Here is a 26,726-nt window from a genome sequence, read left to right on the forward strand (position 1 = left end):
TCATGTACACTGTTGGCCATGTTTAATTAAACAGTTAAGTTTGAACGAACATGTCAGTTATGTTAAGATTTTAATTGTTTGATTAACAGTTTATTTAAATGTGTAATGAGTTAATTAGCTATTTTTACTTATATACACTGGGTGGATGCTATGTTTTTATAAGCATAAACAAATTTAAATACATTTATAGAGCAAAACTGAAAGAATGGAAAGCTTTTATGCAACTAAGAGCAGTCTCATGAAGGATTAAAGAGCTACCTTATGTTTTCAGGGGCAAGAAAAGTCAAAGCAAATTCTTTTAACATTCTTGTCAGTGAATTGGTTGTGATAATCTGCAACTGTTAAGGTTATGGAACAATGAATCATTCCCAGACGTGCACCATGCAAGATTTACAAAGATGCTCCCAGTCTAAAGATAGAGAAGTTACCATTTAAATGAAAATGGTATAGATAATATACTAAAATAATGTGGTTGGTTAAGTGTGTACATGCCTGTAATTGGGGATGTTGCTGTGTTTAGTTTTAACTAATTACATTCCAATTCCAAGATGGTAGTCAGTACACACCTGCCATAAATATGAATGACTTCGAAATAAAGTAAAATTAGAGTGACTTAAATATAAAGTTTAGCTGTTCTTGTAGAATCCTCTTGACATTTACTAAGTTGTGTCAAACAACAAAAGCCATGGTCTGCAAAGTGCTTACAAAGCATCAAAGGCCATGTTTTAAAAGGCATCAGTCATAAGAAGGGTACAAAAACTTTTTAAGGCATTACGTGACTCTTTTATATCCACTATAATATGCCTATAGAAAATCTTTATACCTCTTTGAATTTGTTACAATCTGAAATCAAAACTCACAAAAATCTTTTTGCAGCGTTATTTACACATTCAAGTAATGAGAAAAAATTAATTGTTTCTAAAAAAATCATTACAAATGGAAATTTAGAATATCAGCTTGAAAAGGTAATCTGTTTTAGTACTTTGTAATGTTAACTTTTGCTTTAAGTTAAAGCAAACAACGCCACTGTGCTTGACGGCAGGTGTGATGTATCTCTGGAATTAAATTGCCAGGTTAGTACTTTTTAGGCAGGTCAAGAATTATTACAGATGGTGAGCTAATGCCAGTTTTAAGGTGCAAGAAGTTCCCTGACTTTTGCGTCCTTAACTGGTCTCCCAGCAACCATATGTCATTCTAAGCAGCCTACTGAGCATCTGAAAATTAGGGTAATTAATGCCTGCAAAGCATGTAAAAGCTGCACAAAATAAATAGAATTTGATTGATTGATTGATTTTATTGAACCATTTCACATTTTCTAAATAGATGCAATGCCTCTTATAAGAAACTGAAACAGTCAGGGATAACACAAAAAATCCGTAGACTTATTTCCATTGTGGTCCCTATACATAATCTAGTCCATCAATCAGCAGCAAAGCAAGCTTGATATCATAATACAATCATTATAACATAACACAATATAGTCAATTTAATTCATAAACATTATTAAAACGTTTAATTAGCTAACGTCCTCCTTTCATACAACCATTCCTTAACAGCTTGTCTAAACCCTCGCAAACTGTCACATATTTTAAAAGGCCCTGGTAAAAGATTCCACAAAGATACTGCATTAAACCTGAAAGAATCCCTACCCACTTTACTTTTACAGCATGGAAGTACTAAATCTGTGGATGATCTTGTAAAATAACCATGAACATCCCTCACCTGAATAAAATAATTTTTAAGATGCTGTGGAACAGTTCCATATATAATCTTATACACATTACACATTTCTATCAGTGCAACCCTATCCTGAACTTTTAACCACCCAGTCATTTGATAATGATTAATTTCCAAATGTGTTCTCATGGGGAGATTTAAAATAACCCTAACTAATTTATTTTGAGATGTTTGAAGCCTAGTTTTAATCTGTTTTGCAATGCCATTATACCATGAACAACAGGCATAATCAAAATAAGGCTGAACCAAAGCCCCTGACAAGGTAATCATAGTTTTTCTATCTAAGAACTTTGAAGTTCTTGCAAGAAACCTAATTCTTTGATTAACCTTAACTAAAATCTTATCTGCCTGACCCCTACCTGATATATATCTATCTAAAATACATCCTAAATACGTAACTGAATCCCTAGTTTTTAACACAATGTCCCCCCACAACCACATCAAAAACTGGGATCTTGTTTAGTTTTACTCTCGTACCAAATAAAATTGATTCTGATTTTCCCCAATGAAGTGACAACCTATTCTCGGACAACCACATACTAAACCTTTAATAATTAATCACTCAAAGTATGTTCAATAATACCTTTATCTTTGTCAGAAAATAAAAGTGCTGAATCATCAGCGTACAAAAGAAGTTTACATGAACATATCGACTTTAAATCATTGATATACAAAAGGAAAAAAAGTGGACCCAATACACTTCCTTGGGGAACCCCACAATCAATAAATCTGGGTGAGGACAAAACACCTTCTATATCCACCTGCTGTTTACGTCCCAATTTCCCAACTTTATATCTTCTACAATTGCTTTTTTTCAATTTAGGGTTTTTTGTTTGCTGTAGAAGTTGTTTACTTATTTTCACTGCAAAAATAAAAAATGTGCAAATTGGCCAGGGATGCCTAAATTGAACTGAGGGATTTTCTGTTAATGTTATTAATGTGTTTTGATTTTCAGAGGCTGAAAGAGACATGCTGAAAAAAGAAAACAGAAAGCTTACTCTTGAGCTAGAACAAATACGTGGCCAAAGGTAAGTAAAATGAACCAGCAATTATCCACATCACCTTATTCACGGTCACATTTCAAGTATCATTAATATGAATGTTCAGTTTCCAGCATACCTCTTTTTCTGAACCGGAGGAAGGCATGATCCCAGACTCACCACTGCAGTCAATATGCCTTTCTGTAGTCAACAAGATGAAGCGAAAAAAAGATCAGAGCCACATCCGCTATGCTGAAAGACTGCTCTCGCAACCTTTACATGGTTAGTTCTTCAAAGTACACCCAGTTTTTTTGGCATGCTTTTAAATTGCTAGACAGAGTTACAGCTGAATGCCATACTTTCAAAAACTAATGAGTCGCCTTTTATTGTGCTGTAAAGGAGAGCCAAATCACTGCAAAGGAGAGCCAAATCACTGCAAAGGAGAGCCAGCAATGTCTGTCAGCTGTAATGGAGAAGCTGTGCTTGCCCCAGAGACATGTGATCTGGATGTTACAAGTAAACATTGCATTTAGAGATGAATTAATAGTCATATCATCAAAAGTCAACTTAACAATGTAGTCTATTAAAAAGTACAGAATTTTGCTGTGTTAATGGTTTATTATTATTGCTTTATTTTTTTCTCGTCCAATGCTTTTTAGATGCCAGTGACAATATCTGTGGCAAAGCTGTGGTTGCAGAGACTTGCCGCATAGACTTAGATTGTGATCAGGTTAGTCTGTCATCACCAGTTATTTGCTTTTTATTAGAAATTGATTAAATGAAAATGTTAAATGTAAAACAACATTTGAAATTTTCTTTTTTCAATCATGTACTTTAATAATGTTTTTTTTTTCAGTAATGTTCCAGGAGTTTTTAAAGGAGACTACTACAAATCAAATTAGCTTTTTTATGTTTTATTTTTTTTACTTGGTTATTTCCGAAAAACAGCCACAAATCAGAAAAGGTTGGGACAGTATAGAAAATTCTTACATTTACTTTTATTGTATTGGAGACAATATAAACCCAAGATATTTGTCTAGACAACTTGATTTTATTTGTTAATATATATTCATTCCTGCATTTCAGGCCTGCAACACATTCCAAAAACAGTTTGCTTGGTGAAGCATTTACCACTTTATAATGTTGCCATTACTTCTCACACATAGTGTTTCGGGTGTTGTCACATTCTTCTTGAAAACACATTCTCTGTTGGGGCCATTCCAGTACTCTTACCCTCTTCTTTCGCAGCCATGCCTCTGTAATATGTGCAACATGTGGTTTTGCATTGTCTTGTTGAAAAATGCATGTACGTCCCTGGAAAACATGTTATCTTGGGGGCAGCATATGCTGCTCTAAAATCTTGCTGTACTTTTTTGCATTAATGCTGTCATCACAGAAGTGTAAATTATCTTTGCCAAGGAAGGGCACTGACACAACTTCATACTATAACCGACTTTGACTTTTGGACTTGATAGTTGATAGCTGTCCGGATGGTCTTTTTCCACCTCGATCTAGAGCACAAGGAGGCATCCATTTTTTCCAAAAACATGAATGAAATACTCATTCATCTGACCTTAATACACATTTCCACGGTGTAATGGTACATCCTAGAAGCCCCCTAGATGCCCAGAGAACCTCTGGATGCTTCTGGCATTTGTGAGCTCTTTATTGTAGTGCTTGAAAAAGGTTTGCCAAAGTAATCCTTTGCCTATGTGGCTATATCAGCTATTGATTGATGACAGTTTGGAGATCATGGGTGTTTAGCTTAGGCTTGCGATCTTGTCCTTTACGCACTGAAATTCCTCTACATTTCTTGAATAGTTTTATGATTTTATGCACAAGGAAAATATTCAAATCCTTTCAAATTTTTCTTTATGGAACATTTTTTTTAGGTTTCAGTATTTTGTTACTCATTTGTTGACAAACTGGGGATTCTCTGCCCAACTTTGCTTTTAAAAGACTGTACTGTATATTATATATATTATAGACTATTTTTCAGACTTTAGCATAACAGGAGCATTTACTAAAGACCTAGGCCCTTATGATCAATGTGGAGTCAAAGTCAATAAAATATGTCAGTGAGTTGGAGAAGTGTCCAATTGTTCAATTAGAAAGTTTCTTAATAAGTAATTGCTATAGTATTTCACCCTCTACAGTGCATAATATCTTCAAAAGGATTCCAAAAATCCATTGAATTCTGTGTTTGTATAGGACATGGCTGAAAACCACTACACAATTCAAAGTGACCTTTAATCTCTCAGCTGCTCAGGGATTTTTTAAATAAAAGCGGTGCCTGTATTTACAAATTAAGGCAGTTAAAACTTGTCACAGCAAAAGCCATTTTAAACAACATCCAGTGTTGCAAATTATGTTTTTTAAAATATGAGAATCTTGAACAATTCTTTTTACTAAAACATCTTTTTACAACTAAATGAAAAGTGACTACTGGTGTCTGCTGTGTACATCAGTGTAAACTAGAGCTGTCTTTATTGTTTTCTCTACTTTGTAAGTGTGTACATTTCTGCATCTGGCATTTATTAACTTTAGGTGTTTACTGCCTTTAGGACTCTGAAAGTGATGTAGACTCTCAGATGTCTGTGCACACTGTTCATAAGCAGGCACAAATGGAAATGGAATCCAATATGTAAGTAGACATTCAGTAATCTCTGTAAACCAGGCATGCATTTTTCATTTACTAGGGAGGTAAGTAGTACTGTAGAATTAACCAACATGCAAATTTGTTTAAATTTGATGTAACCATGACAATGTTGGTCTAGCATTTCTAGTTTCCTTTTTTGCAATTACATCCTGTAAGTAAATGGAATCCAATATGTAAGTAGACATTCAGTAATCTCTGTAAACCAGGCATGCATTTTTCATTTACTAGGGAGGTAAGTAGTACTGTAGAATTAACCAACATGCAAATTTGTTTAAATTTGATGTAACCATGACAATGTTGGTCTAGCATTTCTAGTTTCCTTTTTTGCAATTACATCCTGTAAAGCAGGTGTTTTTTTTTTTTCTGGTGACCCACATTTTGTCTATGATTTTTTACACGACCCAGGTGACATAAGCAATGTATCTTACTCTCACTGTGGTTTAATAGATGTAACATAAAGCCTCTGCAAGGGGGCATTTGCATACAAGTTAATTTAATTATTATTTTTCTTTTTTTTGGCGTTTGAAAAACCCTGCTGTAAAGAATGACCCATAATCCATTTAGTAAAGATTTTGTCTTGATTTAGGGTAACATTTGCAGCTTTGTTCATTTTGCAGTCCTTTATCTTTCTTCATCTCTTATTTTGTCCTTTAGTTGCCAAAGAGCTAAACAGCATGATATGTGGAAGAACTATGACAGGCCAAAGTCCGGCAAGCATGTTGGGCAGATAAATGTCCAGGTAAGACTCACTGTCCCTGGTATGGTAATGTAGGATTAACTCTTGCTTTGTATAACCAGCAAAGCAGATACAAGTTAATATTTTACTTATCAGTAACTGTTTTTAAAGGAGCAATACAAAAGGAATTTATGGGAGTCTGAACAGACCAGGCCAGACTGTTGTCCTTCATGTACTCCACACAAGAGTCCCTTGCTAAGCCAGAACTACAGCCGACATGGTATGATTTTATGCTATAGTTATAGTGGATATAATGTTAAATACTACTTCACTAGAAATACAAACATCATCTTTTGGTTGGGACATTTTGTGAAATGCAATAAGAAATATGATTTGGGCGGCTATATGAACAACGTTTGGCTGTTGTTCATCCAGGAGGGAGCTGGATGGGGACCTCATAACTGATGCAACTACGACCTCTGCTGGCTGGTTGATGGTGTCTGCGTAGCGTAGAGGAATAATGCGATCAGGTTGTGGCTTTACATGCACAGGGCTGGTCTGCATATAAACTCGCCTCGTGCAGGTGAAAAGATGCAGTCGGCTACTGCACACGTGTCATAGGGGGCGTGTGTCAATTCGCTGTCCACAATCGGGGCGGAGGTCAGCACCAGTAAAAAGGTGGTTTTTTTTTTCTGTTTTTTTTTTCATGCATTTTCTCCCCATTTTCCTCCCAATTTAGCGCACTCAATTTTTGTCTTCTGCTGCTGAGAGATGTCAGATTGCATCTGAGGAGAGCACGTCGCTGAACACGCCTCTTCCGACACGTGCACAGCCCTCCTCTTCTCGCCGATGCATTCTGCACCAATCAGGGTCCTTACAACAGCGTATGAAGGCCCACCTGGTGTGCAAACGGAATATTCCGCTGCACCACCTGGGCGCCTAGACAGGATTTTAAATACTATTTTAAAAATAGTATTTATGCCTGTTCTTGCTTAATACTTCAGCCCTGCAACAGTCCACAGTCTGATTGTCTGATTCTCCCCTTAATAATGCACCATACATTTTTACTAGGAGACAAATTTGGACTGCATGCATGGCAGACAAGCACACACACCATGTGTCTATGAAGTCCCACTAACGTAGAGTATGCGGAATGAGGCCTGCCATTTTCTGGACTAACCATGGACCCCCCACACACAATTCACCAAGCTTACCTTTTTCCTACCCTACTTTCCTACCCTACTTTTACAACCACCAGTTGCCACTGGACGGATTCTTCTTTGCCTTAGAAAACTACTACTTTTTCTTCTTTAGGCTGCTCCTGCTGAAATGAGGAGTTATCTGACTACAGCACATGTTTTCTCTCTCTTTTGGTCTAGCTGAGATGAGTTTGGGCCCAGAGAACTTGGCAGCAGTTCTTAATAGAACGTTTTCTCTCTCTCTCGGTCTAGCTGAGATGGGTTTGGGCCTAGAAAACTTGGCTGCAGTTCTTAATAGAATTGATGAATGCATAATAAATTTGCATAATAAAGTTTCAGGTGACTTTTGATGTAGTAATAATCTGTGTGGATTTATATCTGGATTTACAGTGTATCACAAAAGTGAGTACACCCCTCACATTTCTGCAAATATTTCATTATATCTTTTCATGGGACAACACTATAGACATGAAACTTGGATATAACTTAGAGTAGTCAGTGTACAGCTTGTATAGCAGTGTAGATTTACTGTCTTCTGAAACACACAGCCATTAATGTCTAAATAGCTGGCAACATAAGTGAGTACACCCCACAGTGAACATGTCCAAATTGTGCCCAAATGTGTCGTTGTCCCTCCCTGGTGTCATGTGTCAAGGTCCCAGGTGTAAATGGGGAGCAGGGCTGTTAAATTTGGTGTTTTGGGTACAATTCTCTCATACTGGCCACTGGATATTCAACATGGCACCTCATGGCAAAGAACTCTCTGAGGATGTGAGAAATAGAATTGTTGCTCTCCACAAAGATGGCCTGGGCTATAAGAAGATTGCTAACACCCTGAAACTGAGCTACAGCGTGGTGGCCAAGGTCATACAGCGGTTTTCCAGGACAGGTTCCACTCGGAACAGGCTTCGCCAGGGTCGACCAAAGAAGTTGAGTCCACGTGTTCGGCGTCATATCCAGAGGTTGGCTTTAAAAAATAGACATGAGTGCTGCCAGCATTGCTGCAGAGGTTGAAGACGTGGGAGGTCAGCCTGTCAGTGCTCAGACCATACGCCGCACACTGCATCAACTCGGTCTGCATGGTCGTCATCCCAGAAGGAAGCTGACGCACAAGAAAGCCCGCAAACAGTTTGCTGAAGACAAGCAGTCCAAGAACATGGATTACTGGAATGCCCTGTGGTCTGACGAGACCAAGACAAACTTGTTTGGCTCAGATGGTGTCCAGCATGTGTGGCGGCGCCCTGGTGAGAAGTACCAAGACAACTGTATCTTGCCTACAGTCAAGCATGGTGGTGGTAGCATCATGGTCTTGGGCTGCATGAGTGTTGCTGGCACTGGGGAGCTGCAGTTCATTGAGGGAAACATGAATTCCAACATGTACTGTGACATTCTGAAACAGAGCATGATCCCCTCCCTTCGAAAACTGGGCCTCATGGCAGTTTTCCAACAGGATAACGACCCCAAACACAACCTCCAAGATGACAACTGCCTTGCTGAGGAAGCTGAAGGTAAAGGTGATGGACTAAACCCAATTGAGCACCTGTGGCGCATCCTCAAGTGGAAGGTGGAGGAGTTCAAGGTGTCTAACATCCACCAGCTCCGTGATGTCATCATGGAGGAGTGGAAGAGGATTCCAGTAGCAACCTGTGCAGCTCTGGTGAATTCCATGCCCAGGAGGGTTAAGGCAGTGCTGGATAATAATGGTGGTCACACAAAATATTGACACTTTGGGCACAATTTGGACATGTTCACTGTGGGGTGTACTCACTTATGTTGCCAGCCATTTAGACATTAATGGCTGTGTGTTGAGTTATTTTCAGAAGACAGTAAATCTACACTGCTATACAAGTTGTACACTGACTACTCTAAGTTATATCCAAGTTTTATTTCTATAGTGTTGTCCCATGAAAAGATATAATAAAATATTTGCAGAAATGTGAAGGGTGTACTCACTTTTGTGATACACTGTATATGGTATGGTCTGTAGTCAAAATAAGTAATAACCATTCTTTAGACCAGGGGTCCTCAAACTTTTTAACTTAAGGGCCGGATTACTGTTCTTCAGTGTTTTGGGGGGCCGGACCGCAGATGAAATAGTAAACACACCCCAAAAAAGCTATTTACTATGTATACTGGATGTATTGTCTGCTGTGTATAACTGTAGTATAATTTTACTTCATAATGATAATGCAGACATTTTATTTATTTTAATCATTTCCATTATCCCAACTCATACAGTGTTTCCCCAAAAATCAGTGTGAACTGTGAGTCTGCTTTTGCCTGACGAGACAGTCAGCATCAGGTTCCATATTTGTTACTGCCAGTCATAATAGGTAATAAGTGTTGATGAGTGAGTCTGAATCTAGTTGGAGATTTAAGGTGTTTAAACTTCGATAAAGTCTGCTCACAGGTACAGTGGTACCTCGGTATACGTCCTTAATCCGTTCCAGATCCTTGGATTCATACCAAACAGGACGTGTACCAAACGAATTTCTCCCATTAGAAATAAAGGGAAAATGATTCATCCGTTCCCATGAAAAAAAATCCTATTGTTATTGACATATTACACGTTGATGGGGTTGTATAAAATAATGTATAAAACGGATAGTTCCGGTCCTAAAATCTGATTGGCTGAGCTGCGTTCAAAGCCGTTGTAAAATCCCCGATATAAACGCACCTGTGACCACCTCACATCATCCCATATTAATACACCACTGAAAAGAATAAGTACAAACTTGGTTGAACACTATTTCAAGTCATGTACTATACATGGAAATGTCCAGATTAATATAAACAATAATCTTAATCATTAAGCGGGTGTTTCATCCAAGAAATAATGTAATAGTTTGCGAATGTTATGTTCGCCCTCATGTTGCTTAGCAACACGGCACACCGTTAACGCTCGTAGCTTTGTCTCGCGAGAGGTAAACAAGGGTCGCGCGAGAGGTAAACAAGGGTCGCGCGAGAGGTAAACAAGGGTCGCGCGAGAGGTAAACAAGGGTCGCGCGCGGTGTCATGACTCATTTTGACCCGTACAAGTTCTAGCACGCGAGTTGTATTCCAAACAAAGGTCGTATACCAAGCAACATTGTTCGCGTCCAAACAGGACAATAATTCCTGAATCTGCCTGTAGTTAAGAGCATTAGTTTTAATGAAATTAACACAGGACACGACGATTTTCATAATGAAATTCCATTTAACTGCTTTGCCTCTCGCAGAACCCACCATGCTTGGAGCGCCACCCGTTGGATCGCTGCCGTATAATCTACGGAGACTCCACGTGGCCAATTTTTGTTTCCTCTTATTTTTTTCCGCTATAATACTGTGAGTTTAAAGATGAACAGTGGCCAGACAACATGTATTGCTGCTGTGGTTAAAGGGGCCGGTCAAATGAAAGCATCGGGCCGTAGTTTGATGACCCCTGCTTTAGACTAACAACTGTCATTTTATGTCTTTATTTAACAACTTTTATTAAACATTTTCAACTGTATTTATCTCCCTATTAAAGGGATGCTTTTTTTTAATTTTCCAGATGGCAGATCATTTTGTACAAGTACAGTATTTATTATACAATTTGTTATGTATCACTCTGTATCAATCCAGTAATTCTCAATTTTTTAGAACAAAGCTGGAGTCTTGACCCAGGTACCACTCTATCACAATATGTTACAGATAGCCCCCCTCAATCAGAGGTAAATACAACCCTTATTTTTTCATTTAAGATAATTAATATGTGGTACTGAGAGACATTATAGACAAAGACAACAAGTAATTCTCACATTAAACACATTATTGTGATGGTACTGCTGTTTATGTCTGCCCAAATGTTATTATACTTTTATATTTTTGTGTTTGGGCTTTTAAAACCAGTCAAGACAAATTATGCATTATTAATAAATGTTTTAATTGCTTTATTTTATTTTATTGCAGCCAAGGATACAGGCAGCCACTGTAGACACGGACTGCACATATGTGAGTCATAGTCTGCTACTCCCTTTTAGAAAGCAGACAAAAGTGGATCAGACAAACAGCATGACTGGTAACTGCCGTTTGATTTTCACTTTTATATAGACAGTATAAACAGGTGTAAGAAAAATCAAAGTGGAATTTTGCTAGCAGCACTGTGTTGATAGGTCTTCGTAATCTAACTGAGAAAGAATGAATGAGTCGATGAGCCAAAACATTAAGATCACCCATCTAAGGGCGCATTTACATGAGAAGCGGCAAAACCGCGAGCCTTGGCGCAAATCACTGCTTTGCTCAGCGCTTGGCTTGCGCAGTGTGGTAAAATGTTCTCAAAGTGTTCCGCGACACGAATATGCATTTGTGTGAAATAACTGTCAAATCCACTTTGAAAGCATCCACATACATCTATGTTTAACATTCTCATGTGAATGCACCCTAATATGCTGTCAAAATTGCTCAGGCCTTTTGAGACATTGACAGTAGTCATGTGGTATCTGGTATCGGGACATTACCAGCAGGTCTTTTTACATATGTACATTGCAAGGTGGATTGTCCTACAATGCATCTTGCCATCTCTTCCATGGGTATATAATGCACATGTTTTCAGCTACATGATACTGGAGAAAACAGGATTTTTCTGACATGTTGACCATCTTTCATTGCTTTAATAACTATTTCTGATGCCTGTGTACTCATTGTAGGTCCCTTCAACAATGGACAGGAGTTAGCGTTTACCTCATTTCCAATATTAAATGTTTTGCAATTTGAGCCACGGTACCCTTTATGTTGATCTGTATGTTACATGTTTGCATAAAGCTCTCTGGCATCAATCTTGGAAACCCAACAACCTATTAGATAATTCTAAGTCTTTTGGCCTTAGAGATTTGGTCCTCACCAAACTCATGATGCCTGCCCACATCTGCTGCGTTCAATAATGTTCTATAAGGTAACTACCATCAAGCCAACATTCAAAATAACTCAAAATAATGACATTGACATGCATAGTGAGCTTTGCCATGCTTAGTTTTGAAGGGTGTTTTGGCTCATCAGTGTTTATTAATAATCGGATATTTTTTCTGATTATGATTTTAAAATTGCAATTCCATCAGAGGGACCCTAATAACTTCAAATTGAAGACAGTTTGCCAAGTGTAAAAGGCCAAAACTAAAACGCAATTCTGCAAAAAGCTATTTTTGGAGCTTTAATTACTAACAGCAGCTTTACACCAAATTACTCAAATTATTCTTTTCAGTTTTATAAGAACATTGCATGAACATTTAAAATGGAATTTTGCATTGGAATAATATTATTGATAAAACGGTATAGTAAACGCTATTTCTAATTACAGCCCTTCTTTCCTGACCAGACAATAAAAGGTGTTGTAACAGTTGTCTAAGCTGTAGATTGACTGATTCAAAGTGCCATAAATTTGTTGCTTGGTTCATGCCCTGTACCTTCATGGTTACATGCATCAGGGTATAAATGTTAATAGCTGTGTTATGCTTAAGTTTAGTGCAATATACATCAGTCAACTCCACTGACCCATGATGCTGCCTGTTTACTCCCCAAAAGAAAGAAACCTTCAATGATTAATTGTAGGTTTAAACTACCTTTTTAGGAATATGTCAGAAAGCTAATGACAGCCTGGCAAACATCTTTGATACCACAAGTGCTGAAGATTATGAGTCCTGTCCTCAAGATGAGATGTCTGCTTTAGAAAGGAACCATGATCAAGAAAGTAACGAAAAGGAAGGACATAAAGACCAGGATAAGCAAGATATGAAGATGGACAAGACAGAGCTTATGAGTGGTAAAGGTTAATTTCTTTTAAAAGTAGATAATATAAGATAAGATAGCCTTTTATTATCCAACAGGGGGAAATTTGCAGTGTTACAGCAGCTTTCAAGAATATAAAAATACAAATGTTTTTACACATATATACACATATAGTAAAAAGTAGAAAAGTAAAGATTTATAAATGATATATAAAACATTACAAAATATAAAGTCTTTAAAAAAAGTTAAACAAATATTGCACAGTTTTATAATGTATTGCACAAAGTACAAAAGGTATTGCACATATTTTAAAAAGTTATTGTACTTGAGAGCAGATTAAGACCATATACAACATTGTGATGGAGATGATTGTCTGCGCTTGGGGCGGTGCTGGTTATATAGCCTGACGGCAGAAGGAAGCAGCGATATCTCTCCCTCAAGCACTGCAGGTGAAGAAGACTGTCGCTGAAGGAGCTGCCCAGTGCTGCCACTGTCTCATACAGTGGGTGAGCGGTGTTCTCCATTAAGGATGAAAAGTTGGCCATCGTCCTTCTCTCCCCAACTGCCTCCACTCCAAGTCCAGGGTGCAGTTCAGGACAGAACTCGCCTTCCTTATCAGTTTATCCGGTTTCTTCCTGTCTGCTATTGTAATGCTGCTACCCCAACAGACAACTCCATAGAAAATGGCTGATGACACCACTGAGTCATAAAAAGAGCTGAGAAGAGCTCCCTGTATTCCAAAAGACCGGAGCCTTCTCAACAAATGGAGTCTGCTCTGGCCTTTCTTGTACAGTGCCTGTGTATTTTCTGACCAGTCCAGTTTATTGTTAAGGTGAACACCCAGGTGTTGACAACCTCAATATTCCATCCCTGGATGCTCACCGGTTTCAATGGATGTAGCTGTTGTGTTTTTAGTAATGAATACATTACTACATTTTTAGATTTAGCTCATTATATATTAGGTAAGGAGTGACTGCCACAGGTTTCTTCAGGTTTCATTTGAAATTTTATGGCTTCAGCACATTCCACAAAGTTGAGTTGCATCACCTTTCCTAATGCCAACGTTCAGTAGGTGTTTGGAAATTGCTCTAGTTGATATAACACAACACAGCTGCTTAAGAGTATGGGGCCTCTATTGTAATATATCAGCACTACTGTAATATAACAGAATCAGGCTTTTTAACTTTGCAGTGGTAACAATCAGACTTCAGTCAATTCTTTTCTTCTTTGGCCAGGAGAACACAACATCCATTATTTATAAAAACAATTGTAAAGTTGGATTTCTTAGACACACCTTTCCAATTTGTATCAGTTTTAATCGTTAATAAAAGTTTTGCATAGTATAGTCTTGCTATCTGAAAAATTTAAGGTCACAGGCATTTAATATTGTTTTTGGATCTCATCCTTTAAGCACAGACATTTCTCTGGATTTTCTGGATTTTTTTAGAATGTTATGAACTGTAGATTGTTAAAGGTGAAATCCCTAAATTTATTACAATTGTGTGTTAAGAAATGTTAGATTGCTGGAGTTTTTTTTTGCAATGTGTTATATGCAACTTTGTAAATAAATAAATAAACCATTCAATATAGTTGCTAAAGTAAACATTATATATTTAATTGCTGTATTCAATGAAATACATGTAAAAAGGTTATTTTCTGTTTTTGATTAAAAAAAAAAGTAAACATTGCATTAAGCTAAATAAATATACTTGGAATTAGGGTAATTAGGGGTATACATGTAGAGACAAAAGGAACTAAGATACTGTATAATTATTACCTTAACAGCTGCTTCTTATTATATAACATGCTTTTTGTGTATGTAATTTTAAGTAAATTAATTTTAAAATGAAATGCATTGGTTACTCTTTTTCAGGTTTTTCAGATAATTGCTACTTTTTCTTTTTTTTAACAGATGACTTTTACAAAACCTCCACACAACCAAGAGACAACACGAGTGAAGACAATGCTGAGAAGTTAGTTCTGTTTTCTAGTTGCAGTGTGAACAATGTAACTGCAAACCCAATGCTAATAGTATGCTTTTTTATTTTTCCTCTGTTTGAAACAGGTCTTTTGCTTGTATGGTAGTTGTACGTAAAAAATCTGAAAGAAGGAAACTTCAGGGCCACACTTGCAAAGAGTGTGATATTGTAAGTATAGTCTTATCTTTAAAATCGTTTTTATGCTGTCAGACCACACTGCCACAAGTAAAAAATAAAATAAAACTTGTGTCTGGAAAGTTTAAGACATTTTGTAAAATATCAAACACAAACTCTACAAAGCCATGCTGTTGTAGCTTGTGCAGAATGAGGCTTGGCATTGCCTTGCTAAAACAACCATGGACTTCTTGGGAAAAAAGATCTCCTTGATGGCAGCATATGTAATAATCTTACATATACAGTGTATCACAAAAGTGAGTACACCCCTCACATTTCTGCAAATATTTTATTATATCTTTTCATGGGACAACACTATAGACATGAAACTTGGATATAACTTAGAGTAGTCAGTGTACAGCTTGTATAGCAGTGTAGATTTACTGTCTTCTGAAAATAACTCAACACACAGCCATTAATGTCTAAATGGCTGGCAACATAAGTGAGTACACCCCACAGTGAACATGTCCAAATTGTGCCCAAAGTGTCAATATTTTGTGTGACCACCATTATTATCCAGCACTGCCTTAACCCTCCTGGGCATGGAATTCACCAGAGCTGCACAGGTTGCTACTGGAATCCTCTTCCACTCCTCCATGATGACATCACGGAGCTGGTGGATGTTAGACACCTTGAACTCCTCCACCTTCCACTTGAGGATGCGCCACAGGTGCTCAATTGGGTTTAGTCCATCACCTTTACCTTCAGCTTCCTCAGCAAGGCAGTTGTCATCTTGGAGGTTGTGTTTGGGGTCGTTATTCTGTTGGAAAACTGCCATGAGGCCCAGTTTTCGAAGGGAGGGGATCATGCTCTGTTTCAGAATGTCACGGTACATGTTGGAATTCATGTTTCCCTCAATGAACTGCAGCTCCCCAGTGCCAGCAACACTCATGCAGCCCAAGACCATGATGCTACCACCACCATGCTTGACTGTAGGCAAGATACAGTTGTCTTGGTACTTCTCACCAGGGCGCCGCCACACATGCTGGACACCATCTGAGCCAAACAAGTTTATCTTGGTCTCGTCAGACTACAGGGCATTCCAGTAATCCATGTTCTTGGACTGCTTGTCTTCAGCAAACTGTTTGCGGGCTTTCTTGTGCGTCAGCTTCCTTCTGGGATGACGACCATGCAGACCGAGTTGATGCAGTGTGCGGCGTATGGTCTGAGCACTGACAGGCTGACCTCCCACGTCTTCAACCTCTGCAGCAATGCTGGCAGCACTCATGTGTCTATTTTTTAAAGCCAACCTCTGGATATGACGCCGAACACGTGGACTCAACTTCTTTGGTCGACCCTGGCGAAGCCTGTTCCGAGTGGAACCTGTCCTGGAAAACCGCTGTATGACCTTGGCCACCATGCTGTAGCTCAGTTTCAGGGTGTTAGCAATCTTCTTATAGCCCAGGCCATCTTTGTGGAGAGCAACAATTCTATTTCTCACATCCTCAGAGAGTTCTTTGCCATGAGGTGCCATGTTGAATATCCAGTGGCCAGTATGACAGAATTGTACCCAAAACACCAAATTTAACAGCCCTGCTCCCCATTTACACCTGGGACCTTGACACATGACACCAGGGAGGGACAACGACACATTTGGGCACAATTTGGACATGTTCACTGTGGGGTGTACTCACTTATGTTGCCAGCTATTTAGACATTAATGGCTGTGTGTTGAGTTATTTTCAGAAGACAGTAAATCTACACTGCTATACAAGCTGTACACTGACTACTCTAAGTTATATCCAAGTTTCATGTCTATAGTGTTGTCCCATGAAAAGATATAATGAAATATTTGCAGAAATGTGAGGGGTGTACTCACTTTTGTGATACACTGTACATGCGTACAGTACAATTAAAAGATTTTCCGCATATCCTAGCTTGTTTGGAGGCTGGGGTCAGAGCACAGTCAGTCATTGTACAGCGCCTTAGAGCTGAGAGGGTTGAGGGCCTTGCTCAAAGGCCGAACATTGACTGCATTGGCAGAAATATGTCACCGAGAAAAATGATAATAATTAAATAAACTTGTATGCGAATGCCCCCTTGTGGAGGCTTTATGTTACATCTTGTAAACCACAGAGAGAGTAAGATGCATTGCTTGAGTTGCATATCACATATCGCATTAAAAAAAATCATGGACAAAATGTGGGTCGCTTGAAAAAAAGTTTGAGAAACCCTGCACTAGGCGACCACTGTCCCTAAATGACTGTTTAAAAACCTGAATTATTTATTTCTGTTTTTAGTGCATCTTACAACATTTTACAGCTTTTTAGGAAATTGGGTTTGTACATTGGTAATATCTGTAGTGTCAAATTTTGTTCAGTATTATGCAGACCTCCCAGAGGAAGAAAAAAAGAAGAAATTGTCATCCTGCTCAAGGCATCGTTTCCGTTACATCCCCCCTTCCACACCAGATAACTTTTGGGAGGTGGGATTCCCTTCCACACAGACCTGCAGGGAAAGAGGTATACTATCAATGATCTTCTGTTTGTAAAAATCTGATTGTTCTTCCATTGATCAGAAAATTTATGGCAGATTCAATTTTTTCATGGCATGTGTTGTGGTGGGTTGCCATTGGATGGGGGGCACTTTCAGTGATAGTGACTGCTATTTTCTAAAAAAAATAAATAAATCACATTTTATGAATAAATACCAACACAGCACTTTGGCCCTGACTTTACATAGACAGGAAGTTGGAGTGGCCCACTCCAATTAATCGGATGGTTGAGGACGTGCCCCTATGTCGCATCTCTTCTGCGATCCCTAGAAGCCGCTGACCAAGGGGTTTGAATGACCTTTGTATATCTGGTGCACAACTGTTGGAGGTCCCCTTGCTGGGTTCCGAGAAGGGTGGGGAGAAAAGGTGATTAAATTTGAACTAATCAACTTGGATTCTAAACCAGTCCACAGCTATTACTGTTTGCCATTCAAAAGGGCATCATTAGAATAACAGGCACAATAAAGGACTTAAAGAAGTTCTGGTCAGGCCAGATTCTAACTGAATGTGTAAGAAGTGCAAGCTGAAACCTGCAAAGCATAAAAACTTTTGCCAGCATTATCACAAAATCTACTGCATCAAACCTTAAACAGCAGTAAAAGACGCAAAGAACTTAAGGGCATAAATGATGGAGAATTCGCATATTAACTACCTCCACAGGGTGACACTGGCTAAGTGGGTAGCACTGTCGCCTCACAGCAAGGTCCTGGGTTTGATCCCCAGGTGGGGCGGTCCGGGTCCTTTCTGTGTGGAGTTTGCATGTTCTCCCTGTGTCCACATGGGTTTACTCCGGGTGCTCCGGTTTCCTCCCACAGTCCAAAGACGTGCAAGTGAGGTGAATTGAAGATACTAAATTGTCCATGACTGTGTTTAATATAACCTTGTGAACTGATGAGTCTTGTGTAATGAGTAACTACTGTTCCTGTCATGAATGTAACCAAAAGTGTAAAACATGACGTTCAAATCCTAATAAACAAACAAACAAACTTCCTCCACAAGACATGATTCAACCTAAGTTACGCCAGACAGACCTCACATAGACTAGCGATAAGCCCCAACAAATCACAGCTACCCCTATTAAAGACCCAAACCCACAAAAAACAAACATCCCTCCTAATTTAATCACACTCGACACAAGTACAAGCAACCACTATCTGGGAATGAAATATAACCTGGAAAACAGTATCAATCTGCAATATATGTTCCTCCAAACACAATCCCTTAACTAATAACATTGATAAAACTAATTAATCAACTCCCTACATTATTAATTATAATGGGAGACTGTAGCATAAATGCAAGGGAAAAGTTATGAAAGAACTTACATAATACATACAACCTAAGCTTCATAAATTTGAACTCAAACACTTACACCCATGCCACGGTACCTACTCCAACTTAGATCTTCCAATATGTCAACCTGAATTACTGACAGATTTTACATGGGAGGTGTGAGACAACTTATGTGGTGGTGGCCACTTCCTCATCATCATCATCATGAAAGACAAATCACAACCAACCAAGTTCCAACAATAGAAACTGAACTTTCAGATGCTATGATGCTAAGGCTCCACAAAGAAATCACACAATCTCTCGACAGTATAGAAAAGTTTACAAACATCCTTAAGGAAACAGCTGAAGAAACTATCCTGAAGACAGTAAACAACTCATCCAAAATCAAATCTAATAAATAATTCTAATGACACACAGCCATATAATGAAGACTTTACAATAGAAGAACTCATGCAGTTTCATGCAGCAACCATGCAGTTTTTCAAAATCTAGCATTGGGCCACAACAAATGGATTCAAACTTTCAGAAGAAAAAACAATGGAAATATGTTTTTGCCAGAAAAGGGGCCTCCACCTGGATTCAGAACTCCAGATAAATGGCACACTCATCAAGTTCACAAAATATATTGAATACCTAGGATTCACCTTGTATTCCAAACTCTTTTCCTTCCTCATGTAGCTCTACCAGACCACAATAAGAACCAAGCTAGATAATGACAGCATCATGGCCCTGCTAAGCATTTAGGTATGAGATGAGTCTTTTGGACATCCCCAGTGCGGCTGGTCAGGTCAGAGTCTAGAGGCCCTTGGAGCTTGGAGGCCTATTGGAGCTCAGATGCATAAAACTGTGTTTATAGTACATCATAAAACTCAAAGAGAATCTGCAAAAGAGAAATCTTCTTGACACACATGATCATATTTACAGACAGATGCAAGACACCAAACAGAGTTGCAGCAGCATTTGTATCTGAATAATTCTCAAGCAGTATTACCCTATCATATAAAAGTTCCATCTTTTTAGCCGAAGCACATGCACTCCTTATTGTCCCAAAAGTTCTTAAATTTTTTGTTACCCGAACAGGACTGAAAACATACATTCAATGATTTACAGCAAAATGCATTGACTAACTTTGGTAAAATTCATGTCAGGGAGGTAGTTCATTGGATTTCAATGTTTAAACATGGCAGTAAACCAACAAACAAACCACCTTTTCTGTTAAACCACTACCACTGAAATCTGAGGATTCGGAATTCAAATCTCTGGTGTTATTGGCTATGTCCTAGACGAGAAGGATAAATGTAACTCACAAGAGTAAACACGGTGTTAAAAGCCATTTACGGCGTTTAGCCATTGGGTGTTGCACTTGTCAGTTTGCTATCAGTACTGATCTCAAAACTGGAAAAAGTTGGGACAGCATGGAAAATACAAAGACTAAAAAAACACAGTTTCTTACATTTACTTTGACTTTAAACATCCATTCCTGCATTTAAGGCCTGCAACACATACCAAAAAAGTTGGGACAGTAAAGCATTTACCACTTTGTAATGTTGCCATTTCCTTTTTGAGGATACCAAGCGATTTAGTGTTTCAGGTTTTATTTTGTCCCATTCTTCCTGCAAACACTTTGGTCCGGAGCACACAGCATCCATTTCTTCCCAAAAAAAAAAAAAGACCTTGAATGCTGATTCATCTGACCACAATACATGTTTCCATTGTGTGATTTTCATGGCAAATTAGGTAGGGCCTTAGCTATTGCCTAGATCTGATGCTTTAAAAAGTTGATTTCATTTGGTGGCATAGCGTTGAAGAGGGACAGCTCTGTACTCATCTCCTCTTTGGGAAATTTTTGGGAATGTTTATTTCACTAGTCATTTGTGTGCTTGCTGTGCATTTGCATATTAACATTTTCACCAAGAAAAATATTAAAGTTTATTATACTGTACTTAAAATAGTATGCAGACTGTTGTAGACTGGTCTTAGCTATGGGTGTATTATAAATTCAGATTTCAGGCCAAGTAAGATAACTCATAGAAATTTCAAGTGCCATGAAGTTGACTTACTGTACAGTATAATGGCTCTAGTCAGGATTTAGTGAACAGTGTTATAATTACATCAAAATAATTTAATTTTCTATGTTTATATACATATTGCCACATATGCCACTGAAGTATTAACGTCTGTATATTTAAATTATTGTTCTATTAACAGGATACATAAAAGATGACAGCCAACCAGATCCACGTTCGAGGCGAAGGAAACCTTACCTTGCTACTTTCTCTCCAAAAGTAAAACCGTCAAAGTAATATTGTAAGATGTTGTTATATCGTGAATAGGATAGAGCCTTTCATTCTGCAGGTGATTTGATAGCTCTCCAGACCCTTAAGTCAATGTTAATTCAGTTTCAATCAGCAAGTTAAAGCCAATTTTATTAATTTAATGCATTTGCAATCAACATTATAATTCAAAATAAAACAAACCTGCACTTGTGATTGTTTTTAAGATTTGTCACATGTACTTTCTCAACACAAGACCAATCTAAAGATAAAAGATACCCATTAAACCCAGATTTACCAACTTACTACAATTCTTGATTATTTAACTGATAAAATTACAAGGAAAAAAGGCAATGTTTTTACATATCAACTTTAAACAAATTTGATGCCTGTAAGACACTGAGACGTGTTTAGCACTGTGTTACATATCTTTTTCTATTAATGAGACTTTTTAATGGTTTTGGATTTGATCACACTAAAACTGTGGCTGTTTTGCAAGTGGGTTTTTTTCTCCATTCTATCTTGATATAGACTTCGGCTGCTCAACGTTTTGTGGTTGCTGTTATCTGATTTTTCATTTATTTTCAAAAAGAGACAGATGTGGTCTGCATGCAGGCCAGTCAAGCACACACACACACACACTGTCTTAGAAGCCATGCTATTGTTGTCTTGTTGAAATAACCACAGACTTCCCAGAAAAATGACAAGATGAAACATGGACAGTAATGTTTCTGCATAGAATTGATGTCTGGCTTTCTCTATATGTTTAGGTTTTTAAGTTTCAGGTAGCATTTCTTGATGCAGTCCCAGACTGTGTTAAGTGAGAACTGTTTTTTTTTAAGTACTCTCTAGCACATATGCCTATATTTATTTATGTATGCCTATACAGTGTATCACAAAAGTGAGTACACCCCTCACATTTCTGCAGATATTTAAGTATATCTTTTCATGGGACAACACTGACAAAATGACACTTTGACACAATGAAAAGTAGTCTGTGTGCAGCTTATATAACAGTGTAAATTTATTCTTCCCTCAAAATAACTCAATATACAGCCATTAATGTCTAAACCACCGGCAACAAAAGTGAGTACACCCCTAAGAGACTACACCCCTAAATGTCCAAATTGAGCACTGCTTGTCATTTTCCCTCCAAAATGTCATGTGACTTGTTAGTGTTACTAGGTCTCAGGTGTGCATAGGGAGCAGGTGTGTTCAATTTAGTAGTACAGCTCTCACACTCTCTCATAATGGTCACTGAAAGTTCCAACATGGCACCTCATGGCAAATAACTCTCTGAGGATCTTAAAAGACGTATTGTTGCGCTACATGAAGATGGCCAAGGCTACAAGAAGATTGCCAACACCCTGAAACTGAGCTGCAGCACAGTGGCCAAGATCATCCAGCGTTTTAAAAGAGCAGGGTCCACTCAGAACAGACCTCCCGTTGGTCGTCCAAAGAAGCTGAGTGCACGTGCTCAGCGTCACATCCAACTGCTGTCTTTGAAAGATAGGCGCAGGAGTGCTGTCAGCATTGCTGCAGAGATTGAAAAGGTGGGGGGTCAGCCTGTCAGTGCTCAGACCATACGCCGCACACTACATCAAATTGGTCTGCATGGCTGTCACCCCAGAAGGAAGCCTCTTCTGAAGTCTCTACACAAGAAAGCCCGCAAACAGTTTGCTGAAGACATGTCAACAAAGGACATGGATTACTGGAACCATGTCCTATGGTCTGATGAGACCAAGATTAATTTGTTTGGTTCAGATGGTCTCAAGCATGTGTGGCGGCAATCAGGTGAGGAGTACAAAGATAAGTGTGTCATGCCTACAGTCAAGCATGGTGGTGGGAATGCCATGGTCTGGGGCTGCATGAGTGCAGCAGGTGTTGGGGAGTTACATTTCATTGAGGGAACCATGAACTCCAATATGTACTGTGAAATACTGAAGCAGAGCATGATCCCCTCCCTCCGAAAACTGGGTCACAGGGCAGTGTTCCAGCATGATAATGACCCCAAACACACCTCTAAGACGACCACTGCTTTATTGAAGAGGCTGAGGGTAAAGGTGATGGACTGGCCAAGCATGTCTCCAGACCTAAACCCAATAGAACATCTTTGGGGCATCCTCAAGCGGAAGGTGGAGGAGCGCAAAGTCTCGAATATCCGCCAGCTCCGTGATGTCGTCATGGAGGAGTGGAAAAGCATTCCAGTGGCAACCTGTAAAGCTCTGGTAAACTCCATGCCCAGGAGAGTTAAGGCAGTTCTGGGAAATAATGGTGGCCACACAAAATATTGACACTTCAGGAACTTTCACTAAGGGGTGTACTCACTTTTGTTGCCGGTGGTTTAGACATTAATGGCTGTATATTGAGTTATTTTGAGGGAAGAATAAATTTACACTGTTATATAAGCTGCACACAGACTACTTTTCATTGTGTCAAAGTGTCATTTTGTCAGTGTTGTCCCATGAAAAGATATACTTAAATATCTGCAGAAATGTGAGGGGTGTACTCACTTTTGTGATACACTGTATATATTTATTTATGACAGTTACTCATCTAAGGGCTTGAGTGTCACGCACATTCAGAAGTGGTTTCTATTCTTGTCCTACACAGACAAGATTTCTCCAGATTCCCTGAATCCTTTCACAATATTATGTAAGGTAGATAGTCAAAGACCTAAATTATTTGCAATCTTGTGTGGAAAAATGTTTTTGACTTGCTAGCTTGTACAGACCAAACCTTTAGTGAATCATCCATTTATACCCATCATGATTTCCTTACCAGTTCACCATATTTTTAAATGTTTCAAAACACTGTAGCATCAGTATTCTATCTACTTTTCATGCTTATTTTACCTGTCCCAATTTTTTTGGAGTGTGTTGCATCAAATTCTAAATGTCTTAAATATTTACTGTCTTAATATTTACAATCTACAATTAAGTTGACCAGTCAAAGCATCCTTTCTTTCTGCTATCGGTTAAATAAAGATTCAAGAGAAATAAATCACAAATTCTTCTTTTTTATTGTGTTTTACATGTTTTGTTAATACTGTATATACACACATTGTGATTCATTAAATCTGTTAAATGAAATATATATATATATATACTGTATATATACACTACACTTTCAATTCTAAATCAAAACATTAACAACATTTAGCCAGTTTGTGTTCATCCTTTACAGAAAATTAAGAAAAATGAATATTAGGCTGTTAAAAAAAATAGCAGTGCCAGCATTTTTCTTTAAAAACTCAAAAACTGTATCTATAACATGAAAAAAAGTTTGAGGTTTCACTTTACTTTAAATGACTGAACTAATATGTAGTGGCATAACAATTGTTTCTGAGATCTGTGTTGCATGGAGTCGACCAACTTCTGTCACCTCAGAACAGGTATTCCAGTCCAGGATGATTAGACTACATTATACAGTTCTTCTGCATTTTTGGGTTTTACCTAAAAAAACGCGCTTCAGACGTCAGCCCACAAGTTCTCTATGGGATTGAAGTCAGGGGATTGGGCTGGCCACTCTGTTACCTCAATCTTGTTTGTCTGTAACCAAGATGTTTTGGGTCATTGTCATGTTGAAACACCCATTTTAAGGACATTTCTTCTTCAACATAGGGCAACATGATCTGCTCAAGTATTCTAATATATTTAAATTGATCCATGATCCCTCGTATGTGATAAATAGGCATAACACCATGGTATGAAAAACATTATCTTCATATCATCATTTTGTACCACCATGCTTTATTGTCTTCACAGTGAACTTTGGCTTGAATTCAGTGCTCGAGGGTCGTCTGACATACTGTCTACGGCCACTAGACCCAAAAAACAATTTTGCTTTCACCAGTCCACAAAATGCTGAGCCATTTCTCTTTGGACCAGTCAATGTGGTCCTTGGCAAATTTGAACCCATTCAGGACACGTCTTTTTCTTAACAACGGGACTTTGCAAGAAGTTCTTGCTGGTAAATTGGCTTCACTTAATCATCATCTGTACTCGCTTCCTTCCGCATCTTTCAGGTTTTGGTTGTCACTTCAAGGCATTTGAGATCATTTTAGCTGAGCAGCCTATAATTTACTGCACTTCTCTGTATGTTTTTCCCTCTACAATCAACTTTTTAATCAAAGTATGCTGTTCATTAGAACAATGTCTGGAACAACCCATTTTACCCAATATTTCAGAAGGAAATGTGCTATGACCAACCTGTGCAACATTTGCCACCCTCCTACCTTAAATAAGGGCCAAAATTGACACCCGTTCTTCTGCAGAATGAATGACTTCACCAATTGAAATTCTCACTGCTATTATTTTGAACAAGCCCCTTTCAATCGATGCTTTGATTACTCAGAATGAGCGGCATGCATGTTCTAATTGTTGGGTTTTGTTTTGTTTTCATTACTCTACCACACTTTTAAGTACATTTTTTGCTATGTAGAAATAGCATTTCTACTAAAAACAGTGATCTATCAGTTTGATGGTGTTGCACTGCTATTTTTTTGAACACCACTGTATATACACACACCCTTACTGTCTACAAAGCCACACTGTTGTGGAAGATGCAGAATGAGACACCTGCAGAATGTTAACTTTTATTAAATAAATAAAAATTAAGTTTAAAGAAAAGTTTTTGTTTTGCTTATTTTGTCTTTTACAATTCATAAAATTTTCATTTTGAGAAATTTATTTCACAAAGTGTGCTGCTTCACACTAATGACCTGAATAAAAGTTAAAGCAAAGGTCATTAAATATTTGTAAATGAAGACACTAGGGACAGTTGGATTCATGCAAATAGCAGTTTGAGAATTGAGGAAGGAGGTATGTGATAGCATCTTAGACACCCATCTTATCCAGATGGTAAGTGGTATGTAGTGGATCTAATTAATGTTAAACTTGTGGTCTGAGTAGGTGGAGTAGCAATTGCTCCATGGTCTTATGATGTCTAAAGTGCAATTGGTCTAATTTAGTGCATTGGCACCTCTTTTAGGGCACTAAAATAAGGCACAATGTCTTCCATAGTGTGGGGACTCTTCCTAATTGCTGACTGAAGATGTGCTGTAGGGATTCACCCAGCTCGGAGGCACAGGACTTCAGTAGTCTCAGGCATACTTTATCTGGGCCTACTGATTTTAGCTGAGGACTGCAAATTTTCCTCAGCTCACCTTTGATCTGGTCTGCAGTGATGATATGTGAAAGGGGGGGGGGACTGTGTTGACATCCTGCTTTCCCTATCCCAGACCTTCCTAATGTTGTTCTCCCTCAGCTTCTGCTCCACCTTCCTCCTGTAAGACTCTTTCGGCTCACACATACAGACTCCTTCTTTACCCTCCTCAGATTTTCCTGGTGACTTCTTTAAAGGCCTTTTTCTTGTTGTTCAGGAGGACCTTGACATTGCAGGTTATTTACAGCTTGTTGTTAGCAAAGCAGCACACAATTTTAGTAGGCTGTCCATGTAGTAGTTAATGTAATCTGTTACATGATTCCCTCAACATCCTCACTACATGATTCCTGCAGC

At 38.4% G+C, this 26,726-nt stretch overlaps 1 protein-coding gene across 1 annotated transcript in view; it reads left to right on the top strand.

Annotated features, from left to right (window-relative positions):
- rbbp8 (retinoblastoma binding protein 8) overlaps positions 1-21,493 on the top strand; it is a 31,308-nt gene extending 9,815 nt beyond the window's left edge. Inside the window, exons 5-18 of the mRNA XM_062992281.1 lie at positions 2,693-2,765; positions 2,845-2,999; positions 3,117-3,233; positions 3,377-3,447; positions 5,282-5,361; positions 6,031-6,115; positions 6,224-6,332; positions 10,873-10,943; positions 11,182-11,290; positions 12,836-13,027; positions 14,906-14,966; positions 15,059-15,140; positions 17,467-17,608; positions 21,142-21,493. Coding sequence (XP_062848351.1) covers positions 2,693-2,765; positions 2,845-2,999; positions 3,117-3,233; positions 3,377-3,447; positions 5,282-5,361; positions 6,031-6,115; positions 6,224-6,332; positions 10,873-10,943; positions 11,182-11,290; positions 12,836-13,027; positions 14,906-14,966; positions 15,059-15,140; positions 17,467-17,608; positions 21,142-21,236 — 1,442 coding nt within the window. The 3' untranslated portion in view covers positions 21,237-21,493. The remainder of the gene's footprint in view (positions 1-2,692; positions 2,766-2,844; positions 3,000-3,116; positions 3,234-3,376; positions 3,448-5,281; positions 5,362-6,030; positions 6,116-6,223; positions 6,333-10,872; positions 10,944-11,181; positions 11,291-12,835; positions 13,028-14,905; positions 14,967-15,058; positions 15,141-17,466; positions 17,609-21,141) is intronic.
- The last annotated feature ends 5,233 nt before the right edge of the window (positions 21,494-26,726 follow it).

The sequence above is a fragment of the Trichomycterus rosablanca genome, chromosome 3, assembly GCF_030014385.1.
Source record: "Trichomycterus rosablanca isolate fTriRos1 chromosome 3, fTriRos1.hap1, whole genome shotgun sequence".
Taxonomy (NCBI): Eukaryota; Metazoa; Chordata; class Actinopteri; order Siluriformes; family Trichomycteridae; genus Trichomycterus; species Trichomycterus rosablanca.